At 37.9% G+C, this 25,940-nt stretch overlaps 1 protein-coding gene across 9 annotated transcripts in view; it reads left to right on the plus strand.

Annotated features, from left to right (window-relative positions):
* MCC (MCC regulator of WNT signaling pathway) overlaps nucleotides 1–25,940 on the plus strand; it is a 205,937-nt gene that overhangs the window by 149,343 nt on the left and 30,654 nt on the right. For all 9 annotated transcript variants that reach the window (XM_083818748.1, XM_083818749.1, XM_083818751.1 and 6 more), the window contains 7 exons: nucleotides 1,940–2,146; nucleotides 12,207–12,353; nucleotides 12,664–12,753; nucleotides 13,424–13,572; nucleotides 15,338–15,478; nucleotides 17,329–17,429; nucleotides 19,960–20,143. In XM_083818748.1, coding sequence (XP_083674874.1) covers nucleotides 1,940–2,146; nucleotides 12,207–12,353; nucleotides 12,664–12,753; nucleotides 13,424–13,572; nucleotides 15,338–15,478; nucleotides 17,329–17,429; nucleotides 19,960–20,143 — 1,019 coding nt within the window. The remainder of the gene's footprint in view (nucleotides 1–1,939; nucleotides 2,147–12,206; nucleotides 12,354–12,663; nucleotides 12,754–13,423; nucleotides 13,573–15,337; nucleotides 15,479–17,328; nucleotides 17,430–19,959; nucleotides 20,144–25,940) is intronic.

The following is a 25,940-nucleotide window of genomic DNA, read 5'->3' on the forward strand; positions in this document are numbered from 1 at the left end:
AGACAGCAACAAAGAGGCACTCTTGAAAATAAAGATGGCATCATAAAAAGAGAATGCTCCTGCCATTACAAAGCTTTTCTTCATGTTGTAAGATTAATTACCCAGTGCTTATTTAGAACTTGAACTCCTCATCATGTGCTGAAACAGTTTTACCTTGTTTGAGACCTGTAGGTGCAAGTGGAATTAATATAAGGAAGGATTGTGGCATCTTTTGTCTTACAGAGATAACGCAACACATTGTTCTGTAGAAAATAAATTGAAGCTTACTACTAAATATGTAAATAGAATTATGATTTAGATACTCTGTCAACTGGATTTTATATTTATGACTCTAAATGTACAGCAGTTTTACGGGGGAGAGATTAAATATGATTTAAAAAAATAAACTGAACCTGACTGCAAAAATTTTGTCCCTACTTTTTCCACAGAGGCTTATGGTCTAATCTTGAATTGGTTGATGGAAGTAGTTTGTTTTTTTCCTCTTCTATGAGTGTTTTTTCACTACCGCTAAGGAATTTCACTATACCCAAAAAGTATTTAACATTAATGGATTGAAAACAATAAATGACCATCTTTTCATTATTATGGACAAATAATGATATGTGACTAATATGTCACCTTAGTTTCACACTGCTGAAAATGCTGGGAGTATTTCTTGCAGAAAAAAACAGTGCTGTTTTCAACTTGGCTTGTCCTTTTCAGCTGTACTCTAGTTGGACCTTTTATTCCCTCCCTAGTTAAGGACATAAACTTTTAGTCATTTTTGTTATATATAAAAATCAAATTCTTTTTGTATAAAACAATGGGCTATTTTTACCTTGGTATACGACTTATTTATCTTACATATTACACTTAAAAGTACAGGTTTTAGTTATGACATATTATTGGAATGTCCAATGAAATGAAATTTCTAGGTTGCTTCTAATGTCATATGTTCATTTATTTTCGAAGTCCCTTGTTACCATGTAACACAGATTGATTTAAAAGAGATTCAAAAGCTCATAAGGAACATCTGGAGGTTTTTTGATTTTTGCAAAGGTCCTGGATAAGTTAATAAATTTAATGCAAGTATAACATATGTTAACTGCATAATAGTGTAAGAACTGCTTAGAAGTAGTTACCTGAGTGTTAAGCAATTTTAAGACACTGAATGATCAGTCTGAAGACTAAAAGTTTATGCATGGCAGTGTTGACTTGCTAGTGGTGTGTGCATGTAGGTCAGTTCCAGCCAGTGGAACTTGCTCCATCTCTTCTGTGTTGAATGTTGCCTACAAGCCATAGCTGTGAATGAGGGAATGGCATGGAACATCCTAAAAGGCATTAAGTCCCACAGTAACCCAGCCTATTTTAGACAGCAGGAGGGCTGTAAAGTCTTTGGGTACTGTGTAAGCCTAGCCAATGTCTGTTTTATTTCTCTGTCCCCTCCAGGAGAGAATATGCTCAGGGACATGGGAAAAAAAGAGTCCTCTGCTCTGTACTCTGTTCCTTGCCCTTTGTGTGGAGTTGGTCTGGTGTTAAGAAAGGCCCTGTGCCCTTCACATGCAACCACAGGGTATGGACAGGCTGCTGCTTTCTGCCTGTTAACCAGGCAGGGAAGCAACAAGTGCAGTGCTTACCTATAGCAAGTAGTCATTAATTTGTTTTAAAATGTTTTGAGATGAAATTAACAGGGACTGCTGTCATTTGTGGGTATTACAAAAGTAATAGAGCCTATTTGCACCTAAAACATCCCTTGGCTTTGGTGTTGGTCAATACAAAATATTTTAATAAAATGATTGTTCCTAATACCAAACAAGAGAAGCAAACTAATGGTGTTGTGGGACTGGGTATGTGCACATAATTATATAGTTGTTTGTTACACACTTCTGTGCTGTGTATCATTAGTCTTGTTCAATCATATTTGCTTCTTTCTCTTTTATGATGACTGTATTTTTTGCAGACAGTAGAAGAGATCGAGGGTGTACTGGGACGTGACCTTTATCCAAATCTGTCTGAAGAGCGATCTCGATGGGAAAAGGAGCTTGCTGGCTTGCGGGAAGAGAATGAGAGCCTCACTGCCATGCTGTGCAGCAAAGAGGAGGAGCTGAACAGGACCAAGGCCACCATGAACGCTATTCGTGAAGAGAGAGACAGATTGCGTAGAAGGGTAAGACCTTATGACTATCTGAACACTGCATAGATGATCACTTCTTCTTACAGGGGAAAACTAGTCTGTGCAATGTTGTCATTAGAGCAAGTGTCCCTTCCGTCGTGCTTCCAGTACTGATTTAAGTGTTTTCTGTTTTTAAAGCTGAGATATATAAATGACAGAGCTAAGACAAACCTGAACATTATTGAAAAAGAGTATGTGATGAATAGCCAAGGTGTACAACAACCTGAAGTCAGAAAGCATGTGCTAGCAGGAATTCTGATATTCATCTCCAGGGGAGCATATGTAACTCGTCGATAGAGAAAGCAGATGTTCATTTAGTGAATTTTCCTGTGAGGCATGTTTTTTCCTGTAAACAACAAATATTGCTTTTTTTTTGATGGGAATTCAATTTGTGATTAGGAGAAAGAAAAAGAACAGGACTCCTGTCACTGAGTAATAATTCTCTGAACAGAACAATGTGTAGCCCCAGCCATGTTCTGTTTCCCTGTCTAAGTTTTATGGTGCTGCTGTTTCAGATAACAGCTTTGTGCTTTGTGTGAAGTCTTAAGTAAGAAAACTGGAAGTTTGTTTACAGAAAAGAAAGATCAAGATAACATGACCATAACATGTTACTTTTATAATAAGTTAACTTTGTCCCTGTTACATCTGCAGAGTTTTAGTGAGATATCAAATAATTTTGTTATTAAAATATGGCTGTTTAAAATTCATGCTTGGTAACAATTTAGACCACTGTACCTTGTCAAAATTACAGGAAGTGTTGCCCTTTACCTAGTGGCAGCAAAGCAACCCGTTATGCAAATACCGTGTTTCTGAAACAACATTGTTCTGTAGTGACTGTATCATTTTAGCATGAAGCTGCATTGTGTGAGACTTCAAATTTTCAGATACCAAGACACAAATTACCTTTGCAAAACTCTCTAGCCTCTCTTAATACTAAGTTACATAAAGCAAGACCATTTCCAGCTTTTTTGTAAAATGCATTTCTATTATATACCATAAGTGTAAGTAGTTTTCAGTCCTGACATTTTTGGACTGATTTTAGACAGACACTTCTTTTCAAATAGAGGCAGTACCACCTTGAGCTATGGAAGTAGTATTTATGCACATTGTAGGAGTTTTGCAGGGAGTGGGGAGAAAAGAACAGAAGTGTGTGCTTGTGAAATTTACTTAGAGAAATGCAGATACTGGCACTAGAGGTGATGTAGATCAGTATTGGGATATCATACAAGAAAAGAATAGATGCCTCTGAGGATAGAATTAATAGAAAAAGGATTACATTTTGAGAAGTATGGAGTAGATGTTCATGGGTTTAAAAGATTGATAATGAATTTATAATGACAACCAGGAGCTCCTCAGTTAAAATAAATTTAAAAGGGGGGTGGGGAGGGGGTACAGAATTGATGTTTGTACCCTCAAGGATCAGCATGTGAATAAGCCATTGATAGATGAAGGAAAATGCAAACCTATGATGTACCAGATTAGATATTTCCGGTAGAGAATGGAAAGACTGCTGCACTTTGTGTGAAGAGTGGTGAGATCCGATTGTAATATTTTATGTAGTTCTTATCTCTTACGCTCAGTTTAAATTGATAAACAGATGTAGAAGATGGTCTTAAAAATGGTCAGCTTATTTGTAGAAGTGACTAAAAGATTGTGTTGTTTAACCTGGCTAAGCAAAATCTGAATTTGATTTCTCTTTTCAAGTGCTGGAGAAAGCAAGTAACAATGGGAGCTAATGCCTGTTCAAGTTTAGGGACAGAAATGGAGCAAGAAAAAATGAATATAAACTATCCACAACTATGTTAGGCTACTAGGTAGAAATTAGACTATGAAGTGTCTAACAGACAAGAGGATTGTGGTTCTGAAGAAAGGGTAAGGAGAGAGTAAGTAATTTGAAAATGGAGTTTGAAAATATTAAATATATGTTTGTATGATGAAACATATCACTGTATAGATACCTGTCAAAGCCAGGACATTAGGAAGGTATCAAAAGAAAAACAAAACAGGAAAAAATGCTTTTAATTCACCTGGTTAATACAGCTGCTTTAATTCTAGTGTTAGGTTTAGTATCTCTGCACAAAACTGTAGTATTTTGTCTGTTTGCCATCAATAGCAGAGGACTGGATTAGATGAGGAAGAAAATGCTGTCTAGTTCTGTGTATGTGGATAGTACTTGAATTGGTCAGACTCTGCTAGAATTCCCAGTGACCCAAGCATGTGTGGAACTACACAACTGCTGGCTATATTATGAAATTCGTGCACAATTTCTGTTGTAAAGGCAGTGACTCGGAATGAAAAGGTGGTGTGTTAATAGTGTTGATCTGGTAGTTGTTGGCCTGTCTTTTTGAGCTGTTAGCATGGATGCTGCATGCGTTACTAATGTGTGTCTGCTATGGAAGCATCTCTGGTGGACACAGAATTGAGACATCAACTTGCTTCATGTAATTGGCTAGCACAGTTGTCAGATGGTACCAGCAGGGTGACAGTACTGATCTGAATTGTGTTTGGACCACTGACCATGGAGATAGTAAGTCTTAAGTTGCTCCTTAAAAATTGTGAGCTGTGTAGAGTATAGAACAAGTTGGTATAAAAGTTGGTTCTTTTTTAATTAAGGAAATTCTTCTTGGATAGGTTGGATAGATACCTTGCAGTAAGCTTTCGGTAGGTAAAGAATTAATGTTGGATTGGCACGTGCATAATAAAATCAAACAAACTGTATTCAGGCCCAGCTGGCAAGGTTTTTTTCAGTTGTTTTCACTTAGTTTGCACCTACAGAGGACTTTATTGAAATATGCTTTTTAATATCACCCTGAACTTGCAGAGCAACTGGTTTATTGCCCCCACTGGAGAAGTCTATGACATAAGACTGGCAGCAACACTATGCGACTGTTGTACTGGAAACCATATTTGCATTTGTAATATAACTCTGTGTCCGTAGTTGCAACAAAATAAATGTTTTCTTTGACCTATTGAATATTTTCTGTATGTTACCTGAACTCAGAGTCACTTCAGATTATTTCCTTGGAGAGTAGAAAAGGAGATCCAACTAAAATTTAGTTATTGTTCTTCTCAAATTAAATCGGATGAAGCGAATAAGCTGAAGTTGGCCAGATCAATAGGTCTGTTACTTTAGACCAATGTCTGTAATCAGGCAGAGTGCTTTCAATACATTGTTCTCAGGCTTGTTGGAGATTTAATTTAATTACGTATTTAATGTGCTCAGTTAACAGATTGTGCTGCTTTCTAGAGCAGTAGCTATGGAACAACATACATAAAGAGTTTGTTTCTCACAGGTCATTAGTAAATGAGGTAATTGCTTATTTCTGTAGGGTGCCTGCAGTGTAGCTAATTTCATAATACAGAGTTTTATTTTACCTCTGCGTGATATTGCCATATTAAAAATAAAATTTATTTAGATCTGGGCTGGTCTGTGCCCTGGAAGCTGCTTGCTGGCACAAAATTTATCAAAGTTCTGAATCCAGTAATACAAATAAGATGCTGGGGAACTTCTGTACCAGCTCCTGGGATTAATATTAGAATAAAATTAGAATCAGAGTAGTGCTATTTACAACTGCTACATATAGTAGCATATAGTGGCATATAGTAACAGGCTTAAGCAGTAGTAGAAGTAGTATTTGTGTTCGCAGGCAAAATCCCTTGTATCCACCAGCCAAGTCAGATGAGCAATATATATAGTGTGTATAGCATATAACCTGTGTCATGACTGCAGAATAGAAGTTCAGTTTTCTTTTTAATGAGAAATAAGTAAATAAAGTTGACAAATTAGTAGTGCCATGGTTCGGTACCCTGCAGTGTGTTGGCATAAGAAGTGATAAGCATGGGCAATGTTCAAGCTTCCCTGAGGCTGTGAAGAACTAAGTCTAAAATGAGGAGGCAGTTTCAGCTCTGGATGTCTGTTAAGTCTATTCTCTGCATAAACCATATGTCACCATTACAATTTAGAGTGCAGTTAATCAAATGCTTTCAGTTATCATGTATGTTTGTTTGTTTTTATCTGCTCCAAATTCACCAAACTAACCAGAAAAAAAAAACAGACTTAATATTTTAGCTATCTTTGACTTAAGACCTTAATGAAAATATAACCCACAGTAGTATAGAAAATCGCAGTTTTAGTGCGTAATCTCTCCAGCTGCCCAGACTGCTCCAGCTCCAAGAAACTGTTTTAATATGAGGGCTCTCCCAAGATACTTCATTCTTGCAAGCAGTTGAAACCTACCCAGACCACAGAAAGAGTGAGATTCTTGGCCATGCAGGCATTCTTGAGCCCACACTGTTCTTAGATGACACAAAGCTGGCATGAGCAGCTCGACTCTCCTTCTTTTGGCATCGCTTACATTGGGATCAGAAGGCATTGCTCCAGATTGCTAAAGAACGCCAATATGTTGTGGGCTTTTAGAGGTTATTATAAGCTTGCACAGCTTAAAGTGATCCTTGAGCTGTTGGGTCGCCTTGAGTCTCGCCAGAAACCTGCAGTAGCATCAGAAACGTATTTCCAGTTCTCCACCTCCTTCAGTTGCATGGTATTTGTTTACACAGCAAGATCTCAGCTATTAAAGTAGAACGCAAGCTGTTCTTCTTTTTCCAAGCTTGTATGGAAAAGCTCAATGAATAATCTAAAATTAAATGAGGAAAAGAGATAGGTGTACTGCTCTCACTTGTGCTTGTTCCCACTGTATGCTAGCCCGGGTCAGAACTCTCCAGTTTGTGCCTGGAACTTTCAGGATCCAGCCTTTGCACCCAGTGTCACATCCTTGTATTTCCATGCTTCGCATCCCTCAAAGAGGTGCAGCACCCAGATCCTTCCCATGGATCAGCATGGAGCACAGTGTGAGGGACTCCTGTAGAGCACCCGGTAACATGTATGGAGCACTGTAAATTCTCCTGATACTTAAAAATCCTGTGTGTATGAACCTTGACAGCGTACTTACTCTCCCATAGACGATTATGTGTCTGTGTGTTGTTCCCTTCCTCTGCTCCTCAAAATAATTTTTCAAATTGTGGATTGATTTTCAGTGCTGCCAGAGGAGTAGAGGTTCCAGTGAGTTAAATCCTTATGTATTTTTGAAATTACATCTCTTTGTAGAGGAGAGAGATTCTGTAGATGCTTCATCTGAACTGATTCAGCTCCAGAGAATTCATTGAGAAGGCTCCCCTAAATACAAGGAAATACATTTGTACGATGCAGGCTTACAGCAATTCAAGACTACTATATTCAGTCAACCAAAACAGACAATTTGTAGGAAATCAGGCCTTGTTAGGCCTGTTGGTGATGGTTGTTCAAACATTTATGAGAAGCTATATCTGACTGAAAACAATTGCCCTAGGCATGAGTGAATGTTTCTGGGGTGCCCAAGGTGGGGAAGGCCCTCACCACTCAGAGCAGCTTGAGTCATCACATGAGTATTGCATTTTCCACCTTCTCCTCCATAGATTTGCAGTATGCATTAAATAAAATGGAAAGCGGGAGAGATACTCACTTCCTGTGGTTTGTTGTACTTTATGTTCCTCCTGTTTATAACAGGAAAAAAATGATGTGGTATTAAAATGCTAGAAAACAAACAATTATGTTACATAAAGGGTTCAAAGATACTGAATCAGGTCCCAAGTAGAGTAGAAAGAAAAGAATCTCAGGCATGCCTCTTATTTGGTTTAGGAACAAAAGCAGCAGGTGTCCTTTGAATGCAGAAATGAGTAAAAATGGATAATTTCTGTTTTTTACTTAGGGTATGGCAAAAAGTCATGTAGTTGTGAGTATGCATGTGTAAAACACAAAGAGTAAAATATGTTTCTTAGACTTATGGTTATAGACAATGAGCAGGTTCCACTAAAGTAGTTTCTATAACCTATTTTTCATTTCTGCAAACAAGTCCCTGATGCTTCTTAATCAATTCTGAAGTCTTTTGTAAGTCCAACATCACTGTAGCATGTCACCCCCCTTTTTTCTTCTGTCTTTGCTGTCTTTTTATTTAGTCCTTAAGGTACACAAATTACGCTTTTTCTCCGTATTTCCTTCTCCAGTTCTCAGCTTTCTAAGAAAACAGAAATAGAAATGCAACTGAGCAATTGCTAAATACCAAATTAATAAATAAAATGTAAAGTCATGTAAGTTTATACTAATTACCTGAGAACATCTGTTTGCACTTGACTTAACATTGGTAACTAGGCTATCTATTGCTTTGAAGTCTAATGACTCTGTTGCCCTGTGTCTCACTTAATGCTCCTTCTGCTGATGTTTCCAAGGTTCTACCACTTCTTTACTTCTATAATTCTTTTGGCTTTCTCAAGCTGTTGAGATCTCTCCCCCTCCCCTCTTTTTTTTTTTTTCAGTTGTGGTTTTCGCAGGTGCTTCCTTGGATTTCTCCTTTTTTTAACCTCTGTCTCTCCTCAGCCTGTTTTTTCTGATCATATGATTAGATCTACTTGTCTGCCACTTTCCACCTCAATTTAGAATTTTAGGACTTTATAGCAATTTTGATAATCCTTCTGGATGTTCCCATCTTTAAACTAAATATGATGCAATGACATAAGAAATCTGTGTTTAAATCCTTCCACATTATTCCTCCCCAACTCACAAATCCACTTTTTCCTGTCTTTTAGCAGAACTTTTTTTTTTTGCCTAATCTGTCTTAACCCATTGGATTTTTCCAACTTTGTCATTCATTTCCTGTAAGATCTGCCCTTCTTCTCTCACCTGTTTCCAAGTGTTTATTGTGTCCCATGTGCAGTACTGCAATTACTTTCTATCTACTAAACAAAGTAATCCTTCAGAATAATTTATATCATGATGGTGACAAGACTCAAGATGGTAGATGAGGTGGTCAGACAATTTTTAGTCAAGGCTGTTAAACCTGTCCTTTCATAACTCATGCATTCACCAATCCAATGAAGATACCCCTTTTAAACTCTTTTTTTTCTTGATTCCTGTTCTTTGGTGTTCCATTAAAATTATTACTACTAGCTTGGAAAAGTACCTTCTGAGGAGATTCTACATACTGCTCTATTTACAGAGAAGGTTTTGGTGACCAGAAATAGTTATCCAAGCTGTCTCTGGGCAGACTGGGGGAGGGGCAGGAGGGGAGGGCAATCCTTTATGAGATTCTGACTCATTGAATGTATGAACTGTGAAATCAGTGATTTTGCAGGTAAGACAAAATTGTTCTGTTATCCTTTAGAGAATTACCATCCAGTACTCAGTGTTGCTAAAGTTAGTGCAGTTATTTATAGCAGTTAATTCAGTATGTAATTTCTCAGATGAAAGCCTGGATCAGTAAATATATCAAGAAAGCAGACAGCTTAATCATGCTTTTTTAAGTTGTGGTTGCTTATATGATATGGTATTAAAGCAAAGACTTGCACAAATTCATAACTGTGCTGTGCTCTGTGTTTTCTTTTATAAATGTTCTCTTGAGCAAAGCTTAGCCTGACTACAGTCTCAGTTGTGTTCATTTTTCTTTCTTCTATGAATATTGTTTTAGATATTCATAAAGAATAACTGCCTTTGTAATTGTGGCCAATAATTGCTTCTCACTAATATAATAAATAATTAAACATAAACTATAAGATACCTATTTACATTAGTTTTATGTAATTTTGTCCTTACGTCAGGTAGCTTTAAATTTTGGTGTAACTGATTATGTAGTATTTTAATCAACTTCAATACTGTGCTTCCTGGTTGCTGTTACATTTAGAATGTTACTCATGTTTGGACTGAAATCTTCCAGGGCTAGCTTCTAGGCATAGGTAAATATTTTAGCAATTTTTAAGTTGGACATCAAGACAGGGATTTGATTTTAAGAAGAATGCATTCCTACTGATTTTCCAGTTTGTATGCTTATAAGCAATACTTTAACTTAAGCACTTGGGAATTTAGTTTGGAATAGCGTGGCTTTAAAGAAATAATAATAAATGTGATTTTGATTTAATGAAATTTTGGGGTTGCTTTTTTTTTTCCCAGTGAGCATTAATGCCACAGTACAAATCCTGTCTGCACTGGCATGCCACATCTGCAAGTATAAACATACATACATGGTTTATTTCAGTTTTATGCATATCAGCAGGCTTAAAATGATCAGTTTGAATCAGTACAGCACTTCTGTCCTTAAGGTTTGCATTAGTACAGCCATACCGATGTTAAAATTATATATGTCTGTATGAACAATGGAGGCCCTAGCTGAGAATATGTAGAAGATAGATGCTCTGAATGTGCACTTTATACACTTCGCTGTTAACTTTATGATGTCCCAGAGTTTTATATCTTAAGTCTAATTGCAAATGCCCACATCAATTTTTCAGTAAATTTCCTTCACTGGGGATTTCCTTTGGAGGTATTGTATACTTCACTTTTTTCTTTTTTTTTTTTTTTAATTTTTTACCAGAGAGATCACAGGAGCTATTTGGCTTCACCTTGTTTAAGGTGTAGCACTCCTCCATGGCTGAACAGTGAAGTTATGAGTGCAGTTAGCTTTTATGTGCTCTTATTGTTGCCCCCTACAGCCGTTTATTAGGAACATGCAATTGTTCTACTCTGCTATGTAAAGAATCTGTGATTGTTTTTTCTGTTTGTTTGTTTGTTTTTCCTCCTCATGATTTGCACCTACCTAAAAATTCTGTCATTTTTGTAGGAAGTCCTCAGACTATCTGACCTTCAGTTTGCATAAATTCTGAGGCAGAGGGAATGGGACTCTTCAGGAAAGTAGAAGCAGACTATGGGGGATTGTAGGAGATGTAAGATACTACTAGTTTGGTGACTGGAGAGAGTTCCAGCTTGAATTCTTTCCTCTCTGTAGTAGCTTGAAGGGATCTGTACATGCGCAGAGAGGGTGCTGACTGCCACTACTTCAGAGACTGCTGAAGCACTGACAGTGCACTTAGTGAACCTATAGCTGAAGAAGACCCAAAGCTTTAATGCAACTTTGATGTTTTCTGACAAAGGTTTGCTTTGTCAGCTTGCTTAATCTGTTCTTTGTGTGAACGTATTATATACAGTTGGATATCCCACCGTTTTTATAGAATAGGTATCAGAGCTGCATTTCATGCTTCATGGGTTATCAAATAGACTGAACTCATTCACTGGCCTTTTGGTAAATTTTCACAAGTTCTGTTTTGCAGGTGGACTGTTTTAACACAATGCATGTAGAAACCTGCATGTTAAAGTAAACAGGCTACATTCAGGGAAATTTCCTTTTTATGTTTCCACCCCCTTCTCTTGTCTCACACTCTTTGTTTCCAACCGGGATGCTTATTCTGTGGGAAGAATGAGCTCTGTCACATTACCTTGTGGCATAATTGTTGTGTTAAGCAGACTGTTTATTCTTTGTTAAGAATTATTCCAAGGTAAACACTATAATCTTTTGCTCAGCAGTACAGCTTGGCTCCTGCAGGTCCTCCTCTTGCAGGTCCTGAAACTCTTTTGATGTCAGTTGTTCAAGTATCTGATGTGTTATGAGGGCTGAACAGTGTTTTGCAGAGAGCTTCTGCAAACTGTTGGTTGGGCACTTTGCTCGTATTTTCTTCTCTGTACATTGCTCACTGTATGATAGCTTTACTTAGATATAGTTCTGAAAGCATGATTAACATTTGAATTTTTTTGACCTTTAAATGTGACAAAAGTCATCCTGTGATATATTTATGTCAAGAGTTTCTTCAACACTGGAGCTTTCCATTAACAACATGACCTTTGTTTTTTGTTTAGACATCATAATCTAAGGCTAGAGTATTAGCTTCACACCGGAGAGAATAATTTCATTATTTATAGTACTGCTACACTGAAGGGGTTGTATGAAACAAGATGAAACATAAAGTAATTACCGTATTACATTTGCATATTGCACATGGCAGATAGTTTTTAAAAACTTGACAACAATGAAGTTTTAAAATAATGTCCGTGCATCTGCTCCCACATGAAAACTTGGCAGCCACCACAGGACAAAATACAACGTCTGTGTTCAAGCCAAGGTTTGGCTAGAATGATGAGAAATTGCCTGAACTATTTAAACCATAAGACTGGTAAAATGGAACTTTGTTTTATTCTTAGGTTCGGGAACTGCAGACGCGTTTGCAAAGTGTGCAGGCAACAGGCCCATCCAGCCCAAGTCGTCTCACTTCTGCAAATCGACCCATTAACCCCAGCACGGGCGAACTGAGCACAAGCAGCAGTAGCAATGACATTCCCATAGCCAAGGTGAGCTATTGTGTGTTTCAGTTGTGCTTCACATCATCTGTGAGAAGCAGGCTTCCTTTAGCTGCTGTGCAGGGGTATAATTAACTGGGAAATATGTAGAATCCCTTGAGAAATTTCTGGGGTCCTAAGCAGGCCCATGAACTTCAGCAGCAGGAAGAAATAAAGTGCCAATGGTTGTAATTCTCTGTTACAACACAGGTGTCAATTCTACAGTAGTTTACTTCAGGTTTGTAAATATGGCTAGTGAACAAATGCATTTTGTATAATGTTCATGGGTCCTGTGTAAGTTGTACAGCATTCTGACTTCTAGATTGCTGAAAGAGTGAAGTTGTCAAAGACAAGATCAGAGTCTTCATCATCTGACAGACCTGTCTTAGGATCAGAAATCAGCAGCATAGGGGTAAGGACCAATAATTATGTGCATGCATGAAATCTTCTAAAGATGAATTGTGTTCTATTAGCACTGTTTTCTTACTAAATTAAAATATGAGCTAACTGAAGAAAGTGTAAAAGTTATATTGAGAAAGATATTTCAATGGAGAGGATTTCACCTGATGTCAATATCTCATTTTCTCATGACTGTTGGCTAGAAATCATTCCCCAAGTAACGTTAAGAGGATAATTTTGGAGTCAGTTAGTCCAAAATGTAACTCCTCAAGAAAAGACTAGTTGCATTCCACAACTTCCAAACCAACAGAGAACTAGATTCTGCTTTGTAATGCCAATGTAAATCCACAATGCTGTTGCTACTGTGTGTTAATATTTGTTTCACTGAAGAGCTTGGCTCAGACATTTTGCTAAGCTTTCAAGAAAGTAAATAGCTTGCTGTTCAGGCTTTTTAAATCTATCATTAAATAATGGCCTTCACCCTTTGATTGGTAGACTTTCAAATAAAAATAGCTTCTTAGAGTAGAAATTTGTAAATATTCTACTGAATGTAAAATTCATAGTAAAAAATGAATAATGAATATCTTGAGGTGAGCAAAGAAGCCAAGCTCTCAATTCAGACTGCCTCTGAGAGGAATCTGGTTGCTTGCTATTCACAATAATCTATTAACTACCCTGTGCAGGTGTCTAGTACTGTGGCTGAACATTTGGCACATTCCCTCCAAGACTGCTCAAATATCCAGGAAATATTCCAGACTCTTTATTCACATGGATCTGCTATCTCTGAAAGTAAAATCCGAGAGTTTGAAGTGGAGACAGAGAGATTAAATAGGTAAGGTGAAAAGTTAGATGTGCTCAGTTGTGTTATCCACTGTTAGCTCTGTTGAAGTTGCGATTTTTTTCTCTTTTTGAATATTTCACAGTTCAGTCCAAGCTCAACTGTGGCAGCTGCAGATAAGCATGAAATGTAGTTGATGAGGAGAAGAATGAATCATATGCTAAGGACTCTTCCCATGAGTATGACAATTTTGTCGTCTATTATTAGAGCAGCACAGTGCCTTCATCTGTGCTAGTTTGCACTGTAGAGTGTCCTTCACTATGGCCAACCAAGTAGATATAGCATCCTTTTCCATAAAACACATCAATGCTATAAATTCCCGTTACTTACTGTCCATCATTCTGGAAATAGCTTGCTTTGCTTTGTCCTGAAGAAGCAGAATTATATCATTATCATATCAATAGATGTACTGATACGTGATGGTGTGGCAAGTATACCATTAAATAGACTTCTGGCTGCAGAAGAAATATTGCAGTGTTCTTGTTGCAGTGTTGCAGTTAAAATACTGCCGATATCCTTCAGTAAGCTCTATCAAAACCAATGCTTCAATGACCTGTTTGGAACATAAGATCAAAAACTGCGAATGAGGAACATGAGAATCATGTTTCAGAGTTCTTCAAAGTTCTTTGTTCCCCACAGCTATCTCAAATTTATTCCCCACAGCTATCTCAAATTCAGTCTGATCAGTACAATATCTCTGTTACTCGTAGTTCCTGTTTCAATAGTACTACCCTCTTTTTAATCCTTTTTTTTATTCTCTGCACAAATTTTGCATTGACATTGTGTCATTACAGGAGGTGTCAGAGAAGAAATAGGAGGTGAAGCAACTGGAAGGTCTAGCAACTGGGAAAGTCAGGGCTTCATTCTGATCACTGAGGAAATAGTATCCTAGCCCTTCTCTTTCTTGTGTTTGTTAAGAAATCAGTGATTTCAGTGTTGATGATGGCATTGATTTCTTCATTAGCTACCCATCTAAACTTTGAAATCATTTACTTGTCTGTTCACAGTATATGTCCAACTCTTCTGATTAGACGTAATAATTCATGTGTTGTTGTTAGCAGCAGTGAGAATAATCAATAATACTAATATTCTGAAGCCTTCTTTTCAGATTCAGAGTTTAATTCACTTAGAAGAATATTATAATTAAGTTCTGATACAAGCTGACCAACGATTTGAACATTGCCAAGTTTGTGGAGATTTCATTGTGTCATTGAAACTCAGTTCATATTTTGGAAGTTACCTCTTTAATCATGGCTTAAACTGTACTCTAAATGAAACAGTTATTCTGAACAGTCCAAAGAAAAGGGACATTTATGTAGCTGTATGATCCCCACACACACCCACACATTGCATTAATGAATACAGCACTTAAAACAAGAAGCAAATGTGGTAACAAGAAGTGAGGAATGGAGGCAGAAAGATTAAGGAAAAGGTTAATAAAGTAATTATCCTTTGCGGTCTTGTGGCTACAAAATAAGGGTACAGCTTTCTGCTTGCCGCTGTTTCACAGGGTTATGTTTTACTTAGTAAATTTTACAGGAAAGAGACAAGAAGAGGCTGTCCAAAGAGAAACAGATACCCTCTTGGCTCTTGCTATGGGACACAGAACTGATAGGTTTTGCTGTCATCATTGGTCTACTGCTGTCAATAGACCAAATGGTCTTGTTCTTTTAAATGGTCTTGTTGTTTTAAATTACAATTGTTTTAGAGTTTTCAGGACAGCACCTGCAAGCTAAGCAAATTAATTCCTTTTCAACAGCCGTATTGAGCACTTGAAGTCCCAGAATGACTTGTTGACAATAACATTGGAAGAGTGCAAGAGCAATGCTGAGAGGATGAGCATGCTTGTGGGAAAGTACGAGTCCAACGCCACAGCTCTCAGGCTTGCGTTGCAGTACAGGTATGTACCTATGCAGAGGGTGGCTTAGCCAGAGAAAGGGGGAGCAGAGGAGACTTGATAGAATTCTCTGAGAGTGAAATTGTTGGTGTGTCATAGTAATGCTCTTAACTTTTGATTCCTCCCTGAAAAAAGTGCTGTTGGTTAAACTACATGACAAACTACATAACTGAACTTATTGATACAAGTGTATCTCAGCCCTAGTTCAGCATCAGCAAACTCAGTCTACTAGTTATATATGGATTTACCTTTTCATTTTCAAATACTGAATTAACATTTGAGATTGGGAAAATTTATTTATCTTTTGTACCTTTGTGCACACCTAGAACTGCTATGATAGTTATATCTGGGAGGTGGGTGAGTGAAAAATTCAGATACTTGCTAGGAACTCATACTTGATAAACATTGCTAGCACTTCTTGTCATACAGCAGGAGAAGGACTGTATCATGATCCTCTAAGTTGCATAACGTATGTTATGCACTGCACTAAGTGCAGTGTCTCCATTGCCCAGATACCATCATGAGTAGCTTCAGACATTTCCTCTGAAAGCAGAGCATTTCCTAAGCAAAAATACTGAAAACCTCTCCGATGAAAGCAGAAGTGTTCCATTCCTTTCAGTTATATGTAGGTGTGGGCTATGTCTGCTGTTTCTGGTCTTAAGGGACAGAACAAGGGGGAATGGGCTGAAGTTGCGCCAGGGGAGGTTTAGGTTGGATATTAGGAAGAAATTCTTTACTGAAAGGGTTGTTAGGCATTGGAATGGGCTGCCCAGGAAAGTGGTTGAGTCACCATCCCTGGAGGTCTTTAAGAGACGTTTAGATGTTGAACTTAGTGATATGGTTTAGTGGAGGACTTGTTTGTGTTAGGTCAGAGGTTGGACTAGGTGATCTTGGAGGTCTCTTCCAACCTAGATGATTCTGTGATTCCGTGTGATTCTATTAGTCTGTATTTCTGTATTAGTCTGGCACCTTTCACAAGAACAGTGGACCAAGGAGTTTTACTGTACTCCATGTAATTTAGAATGACTTTAGAGTCACTCCAAGTAATTCAGAGTGACTTTCCAAAATCAGTAAGAATTTTGGGTGAATTGCTTGGTATTTCATTACAAGTATCTAAATTTACTTTAAACTGTATATAAAAAGATGGTCTTACTCAGCTCCGACTGCAACTAATTTGGAACAGGCACTTCTGGTCCTAGTAGAAATTGTGTACCTTTTAAAGAATGCATTCTGTTACTCTCAGCCTTGGGCAAATTATAAGGAAATGTTAATTGCAGATAGGTATAGTGATGTATCTGTTCTCAAAAGCATTAAAATACAACAGGAATGAGTGGCTCATAACTCTACATAGTATCTTTTGACTTGTATGGAGGAAAATCTTACAGCCAGGAAACAAGTGTTTTTCTTACATTTTCTTCTTACTATACTTTGTGTAGAATTGTTCTATAGTATAGTATTGTTATATAGTATAGTATAGAATACTACATTTTATGTAGTAGGAAGGCCTGAAAAGAGTTTCTCAAAGGAATAATCTCAACCATCAGTCATGTTACTAACTGTTTCAAACATGCTTCTGGAGATCTCCTCACATCAGGTTATTATCTTCCATTTTAACTTGTTAAATTACTTGAGGCCAGCCTGGGACCATCAGAAGGCAGGAGAGGCTGTTGAGTGTTTGTGATAGAAGCCATGTATGTTATGTCTTTTAATATCTCTGCTGCTAGACTCAGGGTGGGGAATCATGAAGTTCATCACATACCTCTCTTTTGTTGCTGATCACAGGTATTTTTCCCTTCCAAATTATAGATATGTTTTGTGTGATTTGTTTTCCTGTTGTTTGCTTTCTCTTTCAGTGAACAGTGCATAGAAGCATATGAACTGCTGTTGGCACTGGCAGAAAGTGAGCAGAGTCTCATTCTTGGGCAGTTCAGAGCTGCAGGAGTTGGTTCTGTTGGTAAGATTTCAATGAGTCACTTTATTTATTGTATTTTTTTCCACGTTCATTAGCGTTAGAGTTAGTTACAATAGCATGTCAACTCATGACCTGACACTTAAGAAGGCTTTCTGCACTTTTCTTGTTTTTGACTGAGTAAATAATTTTACACACGTAAAGAAGAGGGGAAAATTAAGAGAGAGCCTGGAATGAAATCATAAAATTCACCAGCGATTTAAATTAACCTGCTTGTGCTATCACAGGGAGGTGCCTATTCTGGCAGTGGTGAGGCAGCTACAGTCATGCAACTGTACAGAGTGGAATAATTAAGTGATACTCGTGAGCACATGTGGCTTAGGACCATACTACTATGGTAACTGCAAATACAGATTTTGTTTCAACCAGCAACATTGACACCCCCTCCCCAAAGCTGAGTATAGTCTAATTTAAAAATGGAGTAAATAAAATACAAAAGTAACATTTAGCAGTTAGGAGAAGAAAAAAAAAAATCTCTAGTTTTTCACTCTACATTTCACCTTTGCTCTGAAATTGTTTAATTTTATACCTTATTTTACTGTATTGTCTGGGATACTAGTCTATGTTCTTTGTTTTACTTATTTTGTTGATATAATTTTGTGGCTAGAGTCTTGTTTGGCTTTTTTTGTTTGTTTGTTTTCAAATATACAATTCTCTAATTAATAGAGTGAACCACTTTCATGGGTACTGTTCAGAAGTGTTTTGAATTTAACATTACTGCTGTCTCTCCTTTACTAATAGAAAGAAGCATTTACACAAAGAATCTTAATCTGCATTTTAGTCTCATTTCTCTTACTGTTAGGAGAAGGTAGTCGTAGTAGTCTTCAAGTAGGAAGAGGGGAAGCCCTCAGAGAGAGAAGAATAGCTTTGCATGCTCAGCTGAGGCATAGTAACTGCACAGTTGAGACACTAATTTACAGCTCTAGCTTCTCAGGAATCACTGAAATGTAAACTAAAAGCTTTTAGGAGCGAAGAGACCATCTGGCTTTAGAGCCACAAGACTGATGGGTACAGACTGTAGTTTCAGAAGGCTGAATGCACTCATCCCACAGTTGCTGTACTGTTAACCATTCAGCTTATTTTGTGTCTCCTCTAGTACTACAAGCAGGCCTTTGTGCAGCTGACTTTGCCTGTACAATGTACGTCATGCAAAAAACAGCAGAGTGGATGTCTGGTGTTTTCACCCACATTTCTTCCAGAGTCTGGTCATTCCTCTTCACAACGTGGTTTTCCTGCAGAAAGTGACCAGGGGCCACATAGGTGACAGAAATCCTAGAAAGGAGAAATATTTTAGTTTTGAGTAGGGCATCATCTTACATGCATTTTATGAAAGAAAAGGTGTTTTTTATATAGGTGTTTTTATATAGGTGTCTGTTGACAACTATTAATTATTGCATTATCAGTTACAGCCCTGTGATAGGAATAGTGCCAATTTCATGCTACATAACACAGTTTTGGAGGAGGTTGTGTTTGGTTTATGTACCTTTACTATCTGTGAAATTTGATTAAAAACCATTTTGATGAAATAGCAGATTCTTTGTCTGAAGAGCAGACACGTTTTATACCAACATCCGTGAGTGGAAATGCATGGAAGGTGCTTCTGCATCACTTAGAGCTGTGCACATACAGCTGCTCCTAACAGAGCATTACAGTTATTTCTACTGCATGCACTTCACTTAGCAAGTGTGAAGTATGGGTAATTAGTCTTTGACTCAAATAAGGATGAAATGAAAGTCTGACATAGAGCAAGCTGTTGTTTGTTTATATTCTATGACATCTTTGCATTGCATTTGTTAAAGTTTGAATATATTGTGTGTTCGGACTTTCAGTTTAGCCACAAGGTTGCTTTTCTTTACAGATTTGACCACAAGGTTGTCTTTCTTTACAGATTTGACTCCAGCTGCAGTTAGGACTACAAGAGTAGTGACTGTGGTGATTTCTGTCCTGCCACTGCTGAAGGGATGGCTTAGCAGCTGCATGGTCACTAGAAATTATAGCAAATCAATAAACAACAATGCTAGTTTTCTTTTGGTTTGGTATGCGTGTTTGTAAACTCTGAAAGGCTGCTTGTACACCGTAAAGCGATCCTTCCAGGTGGAAAAGGCTTGAGATAAAAGCATTTTGAGAAAGGGCACTAGAAATGACTGTGCTGTGAAACAGCAGTGAACTGCTTGGAGTAAGAGTTGTAATTTAGCCTGGTGGTTTTCCATTGCGTTATTAACTTGAGACTCTTAACTTAACCCTTATGTGCAAGGCATGCCCTTACAAACTGATGAGCTCACTAAGGTCACTTAAGACAAGTACCTGGAGTTTATGGAGAGGAAGGAGATTCATTCAGGCCAGAAACCCAGTTATCACTGATGCTCACACAGAAGTGAAGTTGCTTTTACATCACAGATTTGTAATTCATTATCATTATCTTGGTATAGACTGAGAATGCATGGAAACATCTCTACTATTGCTGTAATTTTTATCACCCTCCTCAAAGCTCTGAAACTGTTTGTTTGAAAACTAGGGGACCAGACAGGTGATGAAAACATCACCCAGATGCTTAAGAGAGCTCACGACTGCAGGAAAACAGCTGAGAATGCAGCAAAAGCCTTGCTGATGAAACTAGATGGGAGCTGCGGGGGAGCCTATGCAATCACTGGCTGTAGCGTGCAGCCCTGGGAAAGCCTCTCATCCAACAGCCACACAAGGTAACTGCAACTCATCTGCTCTCCTAATCCCCAAGCATTTGATTTCAGGCCAAAAGTTATGTTTTATTGTATTTGTTCAGCTACCTTCTTCACCTCAGTTTACTGAGTTCATTGCTTTGTGTTTTTTTTAAGTTGTCATGGCTCAGTGGTCTAATTGTCTTTAGACTTTGAGCAACTGCAGCCAGAAGGTTTTGTTGCAAATGGGTGATTTGAAACTTTGATCTTCCTCATAAAGGGCAAAACCGTTACATTTGTTTTACTTCAGTGACTTTCTTGCTGTTTTATTGAAACTTGGATTGTGTAATTCTTGTTCATATCTATTGTATAGAGATAGCATGTATGTACAGAGAAACAGAGATCAGAAGTATGCTCCCACTGGGTTTTTTGAATGTTCAAGAGTTGTTTCCTAAATGTTGTAAATCCAGCCATTTCATTTTGAAACACCTCCTCTCACTTCTCATTTCCCTTTAACACCCTAAAAATTCTTACTTCCAGTGCTGTTCCTCTGCATGTTAAATAGCAAATGAGCACTGTGAGCAACAGAGCAGATTCTTCCAGAAAAGGGATGGATATTGCAGTTTTTCTGAAGACCTGTAAAACAATGAAACGTAAATGAGCTATTACTGCAGCAATGTTCTAGTTCAAATACATCTGCTAGCAGATTCATTTTGAGTCATTGCCTGCCTGCAGTGTAATTGTACTATGTGCAGTGAATATGTGTGCATGTGTATGGATACAAAATTGGCAAGCATCCTGGATAAATATAGATGAACATTTGTCTTTTTAAAAGTTATTTTGGTTTCTCAGATCCACTCTAAAAATTTATTTTAATTCAATTTCAGAGCCAGTTCTTTATTCAAATGTTGTCATTTTTTGTCACTTTTAGAAATTTTAGTACTATATAATTTCCTGTTCTTGCTGATGTCGCCTCCAAAGGATCTTATTTTCTGCCATGTGACTAGCATAGAATAGCTAAAAAATCAGCAAAAAGGTCCAAATCTGAGATAAACTTTAACGTTTTATTTCAAGAAGTCTTATGATGATCTATCAGTCCCAGAAAGCTGTATCTTTTTTGAGAAATTAATATTGGCAGCATCTGTGCTTGTAACACATTGATCACTCTTCGTGCAAAAAGTATTGATCCACTTTAGAAAGAGGTTACAAAAGGCTGTTTCAAGTATTTGACTTGCCTTACTCTGTGTGCACTTATGCCCTATCTACAGCTACATTTGAGCATGTTGCAAGTGGCCACATGTGCAGTATCTCTACCCAAGCTGATCCTCTTTACCACTCTAATGTTTAAAAGGGTCATTTTCACTGGTTCATAACTACCTCAGTGTTTTTCTTCCTTGTGAGATGTCTAGTATGTAGTTGAGGCATAGGTGTTTTGGTTTTGTTTTTGTTTTTCATGGGGTTTTTTGTTTAGTTGGGTGGGTGGGTTGTGGTGGTTTTTTTTTTGGTTTTGTTTGTTTTTGTTTTGCTTTTTAAACAATTTGTAGTTCCCAGTATAGAAGGTGGAAACTGTTGAGGGCGTGAAGGGGTGCTGTTTTTGTGTTTGTTCTCTTAGCTTTTTGCTGGTGGCATTTTGTAAGTATATAGCGTTTTCAGTCCTTGCTTTGTTGAACATCACTTTTATTTTGTTGAGGGGGAGGATGATTGAAATGTGTATGTGTTTGGTAATGAAAACCATCCCTCATGCTCTTTGTTTGCAGTGAACTTTTAGAGGTCAGCTGGCACTATGTGTATGTGTGCATATAACGTTTTGGTTCAATCAATGAAGTTTCAGCAGAGTGTGCTTAAAATGGCATAAGATTTCAAATTTCATCAGTATAAACTGTGGAATGAAATGTAAAAGTGCAAATGTAAATGTTTTTTCTTGCAAGGGGGGTATCTTGTAGCTTGAGTCATTATCATTGTAGGATAAATTTTTCTGGTTTGAAGCAAGATATTGTACTGAATAAGATAACAATTACTGTCTGCTTTGATATGTGTGGAACCTGGGAAAAGAAAACTTCTTTCATTCAGCCAAGGGGCACAGAGCAAGTCAGGAATTTTTCATATGGACATCTTGATCTGATCAGCACTTAGATATTTCTGCCCCTCCCACTTCCCTCTGCTCTCAGTGTGATTTTTCTTTTTCTAAACACAAAGTTTACTGAAAACATTTCTGAAATTCTAGCTCTTGCATGAAATACAAATCATCCTCTCTCCTTCTGTTGTGTTCAAATGATACGACAGAGGTGTTTTCAGATTTCTCACTCCTGTGGATCTTGTCTCAGAAGAGAAGCATTCCCTCTTCAGCTTACAGACACCTGACACCTTTGCGGCAACCCACAAATGGAAAATCTGTATTGGTTCAAAGGGCACATGCTTTCTATATTTATGTCAGTGAATGTGCTATCTCAGTTTTAAAGAATTTAAGATTTTCTCTTTAAATCTCCTCTCCCTGTCATTCTGGATCCTTTTTTCTCTTCTCTCCAGTACCCTTCTTGTGTTTTTTGGTGTTACCCTGCCTATATTGCCAGCTCTCTCAATCCATGCATATGTGCTTCCTTGTCACTTGGCTCCCTGCTGCTCTAGCCAGACATCCTATCGGCACAGACTTTCAGCCCTCTGTGATTCTTCTGTACTGATGGTTTCCATTTCCTTTTCTTTTCCACTGCAATAGCAATCAAGACAAAGATAGGAGGACACACTCTGGATTTCTAACTGTTCCTGCAGGCTTAACATTTTTTATTTGTCTTAAAGAACTTGTCAGTCTATAAAACTGGGGAGTCGAACAAGCCCACATTACTAGTGAGTGCTGTGTGAACCAACATTTGGGGACCACTGCACTTAAATGAAAACACTTTTACATCATGTGGTGCAAATGTACTCTGAATCTGCAACACTGATCTTTTGCTGTAACTGCTGTAGTGTTGCAGGCTTCTAGTTGCAAATACGCATTGCTACCTTTTCCCTTTGTAACCAAGTGAGTAGAGGGGGATGAGATGATGAAAACCCTCCTTCACTGAGAACTGTGACAAGTGAATAATTCTCCCTGCTGTTTGAAATCCTGTAGAATAGGGACTTATAATGGAAGTGTTGACCCATCTTTAGCTTTGGCATTTCAAATGTGATTCTGAATGTCAAATCGCTGAACACATTACTGAGAAAAAATGCTTGGTGAGCCACCAGTGACAAGTGTTTAAAGACTGTAAAAGGGAGCAACTGAAATGAAATGAAAGGGCATTGCAGAGGTTGTTACTGGTGAAGTGAATAAAAATAATAGCAAGCATCTCAATTCATTTGACTGGCAGCAGGACAACAATGTTGCCAATTAATTTTTGAAAATAGAAATAGGTCTGTGGTGTAGTTTGAAGTCATAATTACTTTAATGGACAGAAAGTAACTGTGGAACATACATTGCCAACAAGACTTGACAGATTGCACCTTAAAAAAAAAAGAGGGAAACAAAGGAAAAGAATAGCAAATGTGATACCAAATTAAAATGATGGGGTTTATTCCCTGCATTGCTAGTGACCCTGACCTTACATCTGGATTCAGAGCAGGCAAAATCTTCTCTCTTATATGCAAAGGGAATCCTTGTCAGTATTACGTAGTGTCACAGAATACCTGGACACAGCCAAACAGACTCTACCCCTCATCAGAATCACCTGGGATTTCAGATAAGAAATCTTAAAAATTTCAGATTATTATCTCGTCTAAAATGTGGAAATAAGTTACTTACAAATATCCTAACAGATATCTTAGTGTTATCTATGTAACATCTATCTGTCTATCTAAGTCAGTCCTTCAGAAGGAGTGAGGGTGGATTCACCAAGGGTTCAGATTTTAGCCTTATGTACTGTTGTTTGTATTTTGACTGGTTGTAGTATTTTTCAGTTTTTCTGAAAGTTACTGTTTTTCGGCATTGTGCTGTTTCAGATCTCAAGCCACAGGATTCACCTAGAAGATGCTGGCTTATGTATTCTTTGTACCCATCAAGTTTATTCTTTAAAGTGTAAGGTTATGTGTAGACATTCAAGCAAGTATTGCGGATTCAATACTGACAGCATTATTTTAGTTCTGTCAGCTTTGTATTATCTGCACTATTGCTGAATTGCAAATTTATTTATTAACTTGATTATTAATATATTAACTAAATGTTTTAGGGACAAAATTCTGTAGTATAAAAAAGTTATTCTCTCAGTGACACTTCGGGGAGAAGACTTGTTTATATCGGTGTACTGCATTTCTATACACACACATGCACATGAACAGATACATACACACATAAGCCAGCAAATAAAACTGCACATTGTACCATACCAGCCTGCATTCTGTTGGTCTGATTTCCTTTGTCCTGACTGCCATTAGAAGGGAAAGCAGTATCTGAAATTCAGGATCATGTGCTCACCAGCTGTGGACCCTTCAACAGAGCAGCAATGGACTAACATTACGTCTGTGGAGAGACGTATGGTAGGGCTTTTAGGGGAACACACCCAGGCAGAGCTGTGCTGTGGGAGTTCAGAAACACTGCAGTGCTGTTGCAGTTGCTCATGACGTAGTCCTGATTTCACAACTGTTCAAAATGGACTTTGCACCCTGCCTCTCTGCTACCCATTCTGCTTCCTTGCCTCTGGGCAGGGGCTTGCTGCTAAATGCAGGGGTAGAAGGAAGGTTCTTGTCCCTCATTGTGCTGGCTGAGACAACTTCCCCATTAAACTCCCTTCACCTTATTAAAAAAAAAAAAAAGAAGAAGAAGAAGAAGAAGACCTTGCTAGCAATTCACTGGAGGAGCCAGCTCAGCTGCAGACAGGCAGGCAGGCAGGCAGCCAAGGCTGAAGTAAAAGCAGCCTGAGTATCACTGGCAGCAACCCAGACTGTCCTCCTTAGTTTGGACTGTTCTCCCCTAAGATATACTTACACAGCCGTGCAAGGGCCAAAATCTGTGACTGTCCAGTATGATTTTCAACCCAACACAACAGTAGACTTGTCAACATTTTTGCTTATGTTTCATTCCCAGCAGGAGAGGTAGATTTTCTTTCCTTTACAAGTGAAAAAAAAAACTAAGAGGAGCTCTCTGTGTCCAAGATTTGAAGCCTGTGTAGACTTTCAAAACTGTCCTTTCTCCAGCAACAGCTGTTTTACATTTAATCCTGAAAAGCTGTGCAATTTTTGTCTTTGGGTGCGGAGGAAACTTGCAACATGACTTCAGCATAGAACTAAATGTTTCTCACATTGTCTACCCCCATGATTTTTACATCAGTATCTACTTCTGAGGGGTACCAGTGGATTTAGCAAAGCAAGGCTTATGAAGTGTTTCAAGATTCTCTAATAAAGAGTACATATGACCAAAAAAAAAAAAGTTTCAAACTGAAAGAGTTTCTGTGCAGCACAGGTACTGGGTGTTTTGTGTTTCATGGTAGATGAAAATCAATGAAAACAAAAGCAAAGACCAGTTTACCAGTATTGTGGTAAATTGGGCACCTGTAAGGGAAAAGAAAAAAAAAAAGGAATAAAAGGAATAATGGGAAATTGTTAGAGGACTGTAGAAAAGAAGTGTAATGCAATATTTCATGACGGGGAAAGATTTTGAGAAATCCTTGTAGACCTGCCAACTCTCCATCTCCTCCAAGATTGTGCTTGGAATGTGTGGAAAGATTAACAATTATTTCAGGCACTTAAAAATCAGTGCAGCTTTAGCTGAAGTAGAACTGAAAGAAAAGAGAAAAATCAAGCCTATCTTCATAGTCTTTCCATTTTTCACATGCATAAGATATTTTAGGACATCATCCTGACTCTCACAGCATGT

This window comes from Anser anser (assembly GCF_964211835.1).
Source record: "Anser anser genome assembly, chromosome: Z".
NCBI lineage: Eukaryota > Metazoa > Chordata > Aves > Anseriformes > Anatidae > Anser > Anser anser.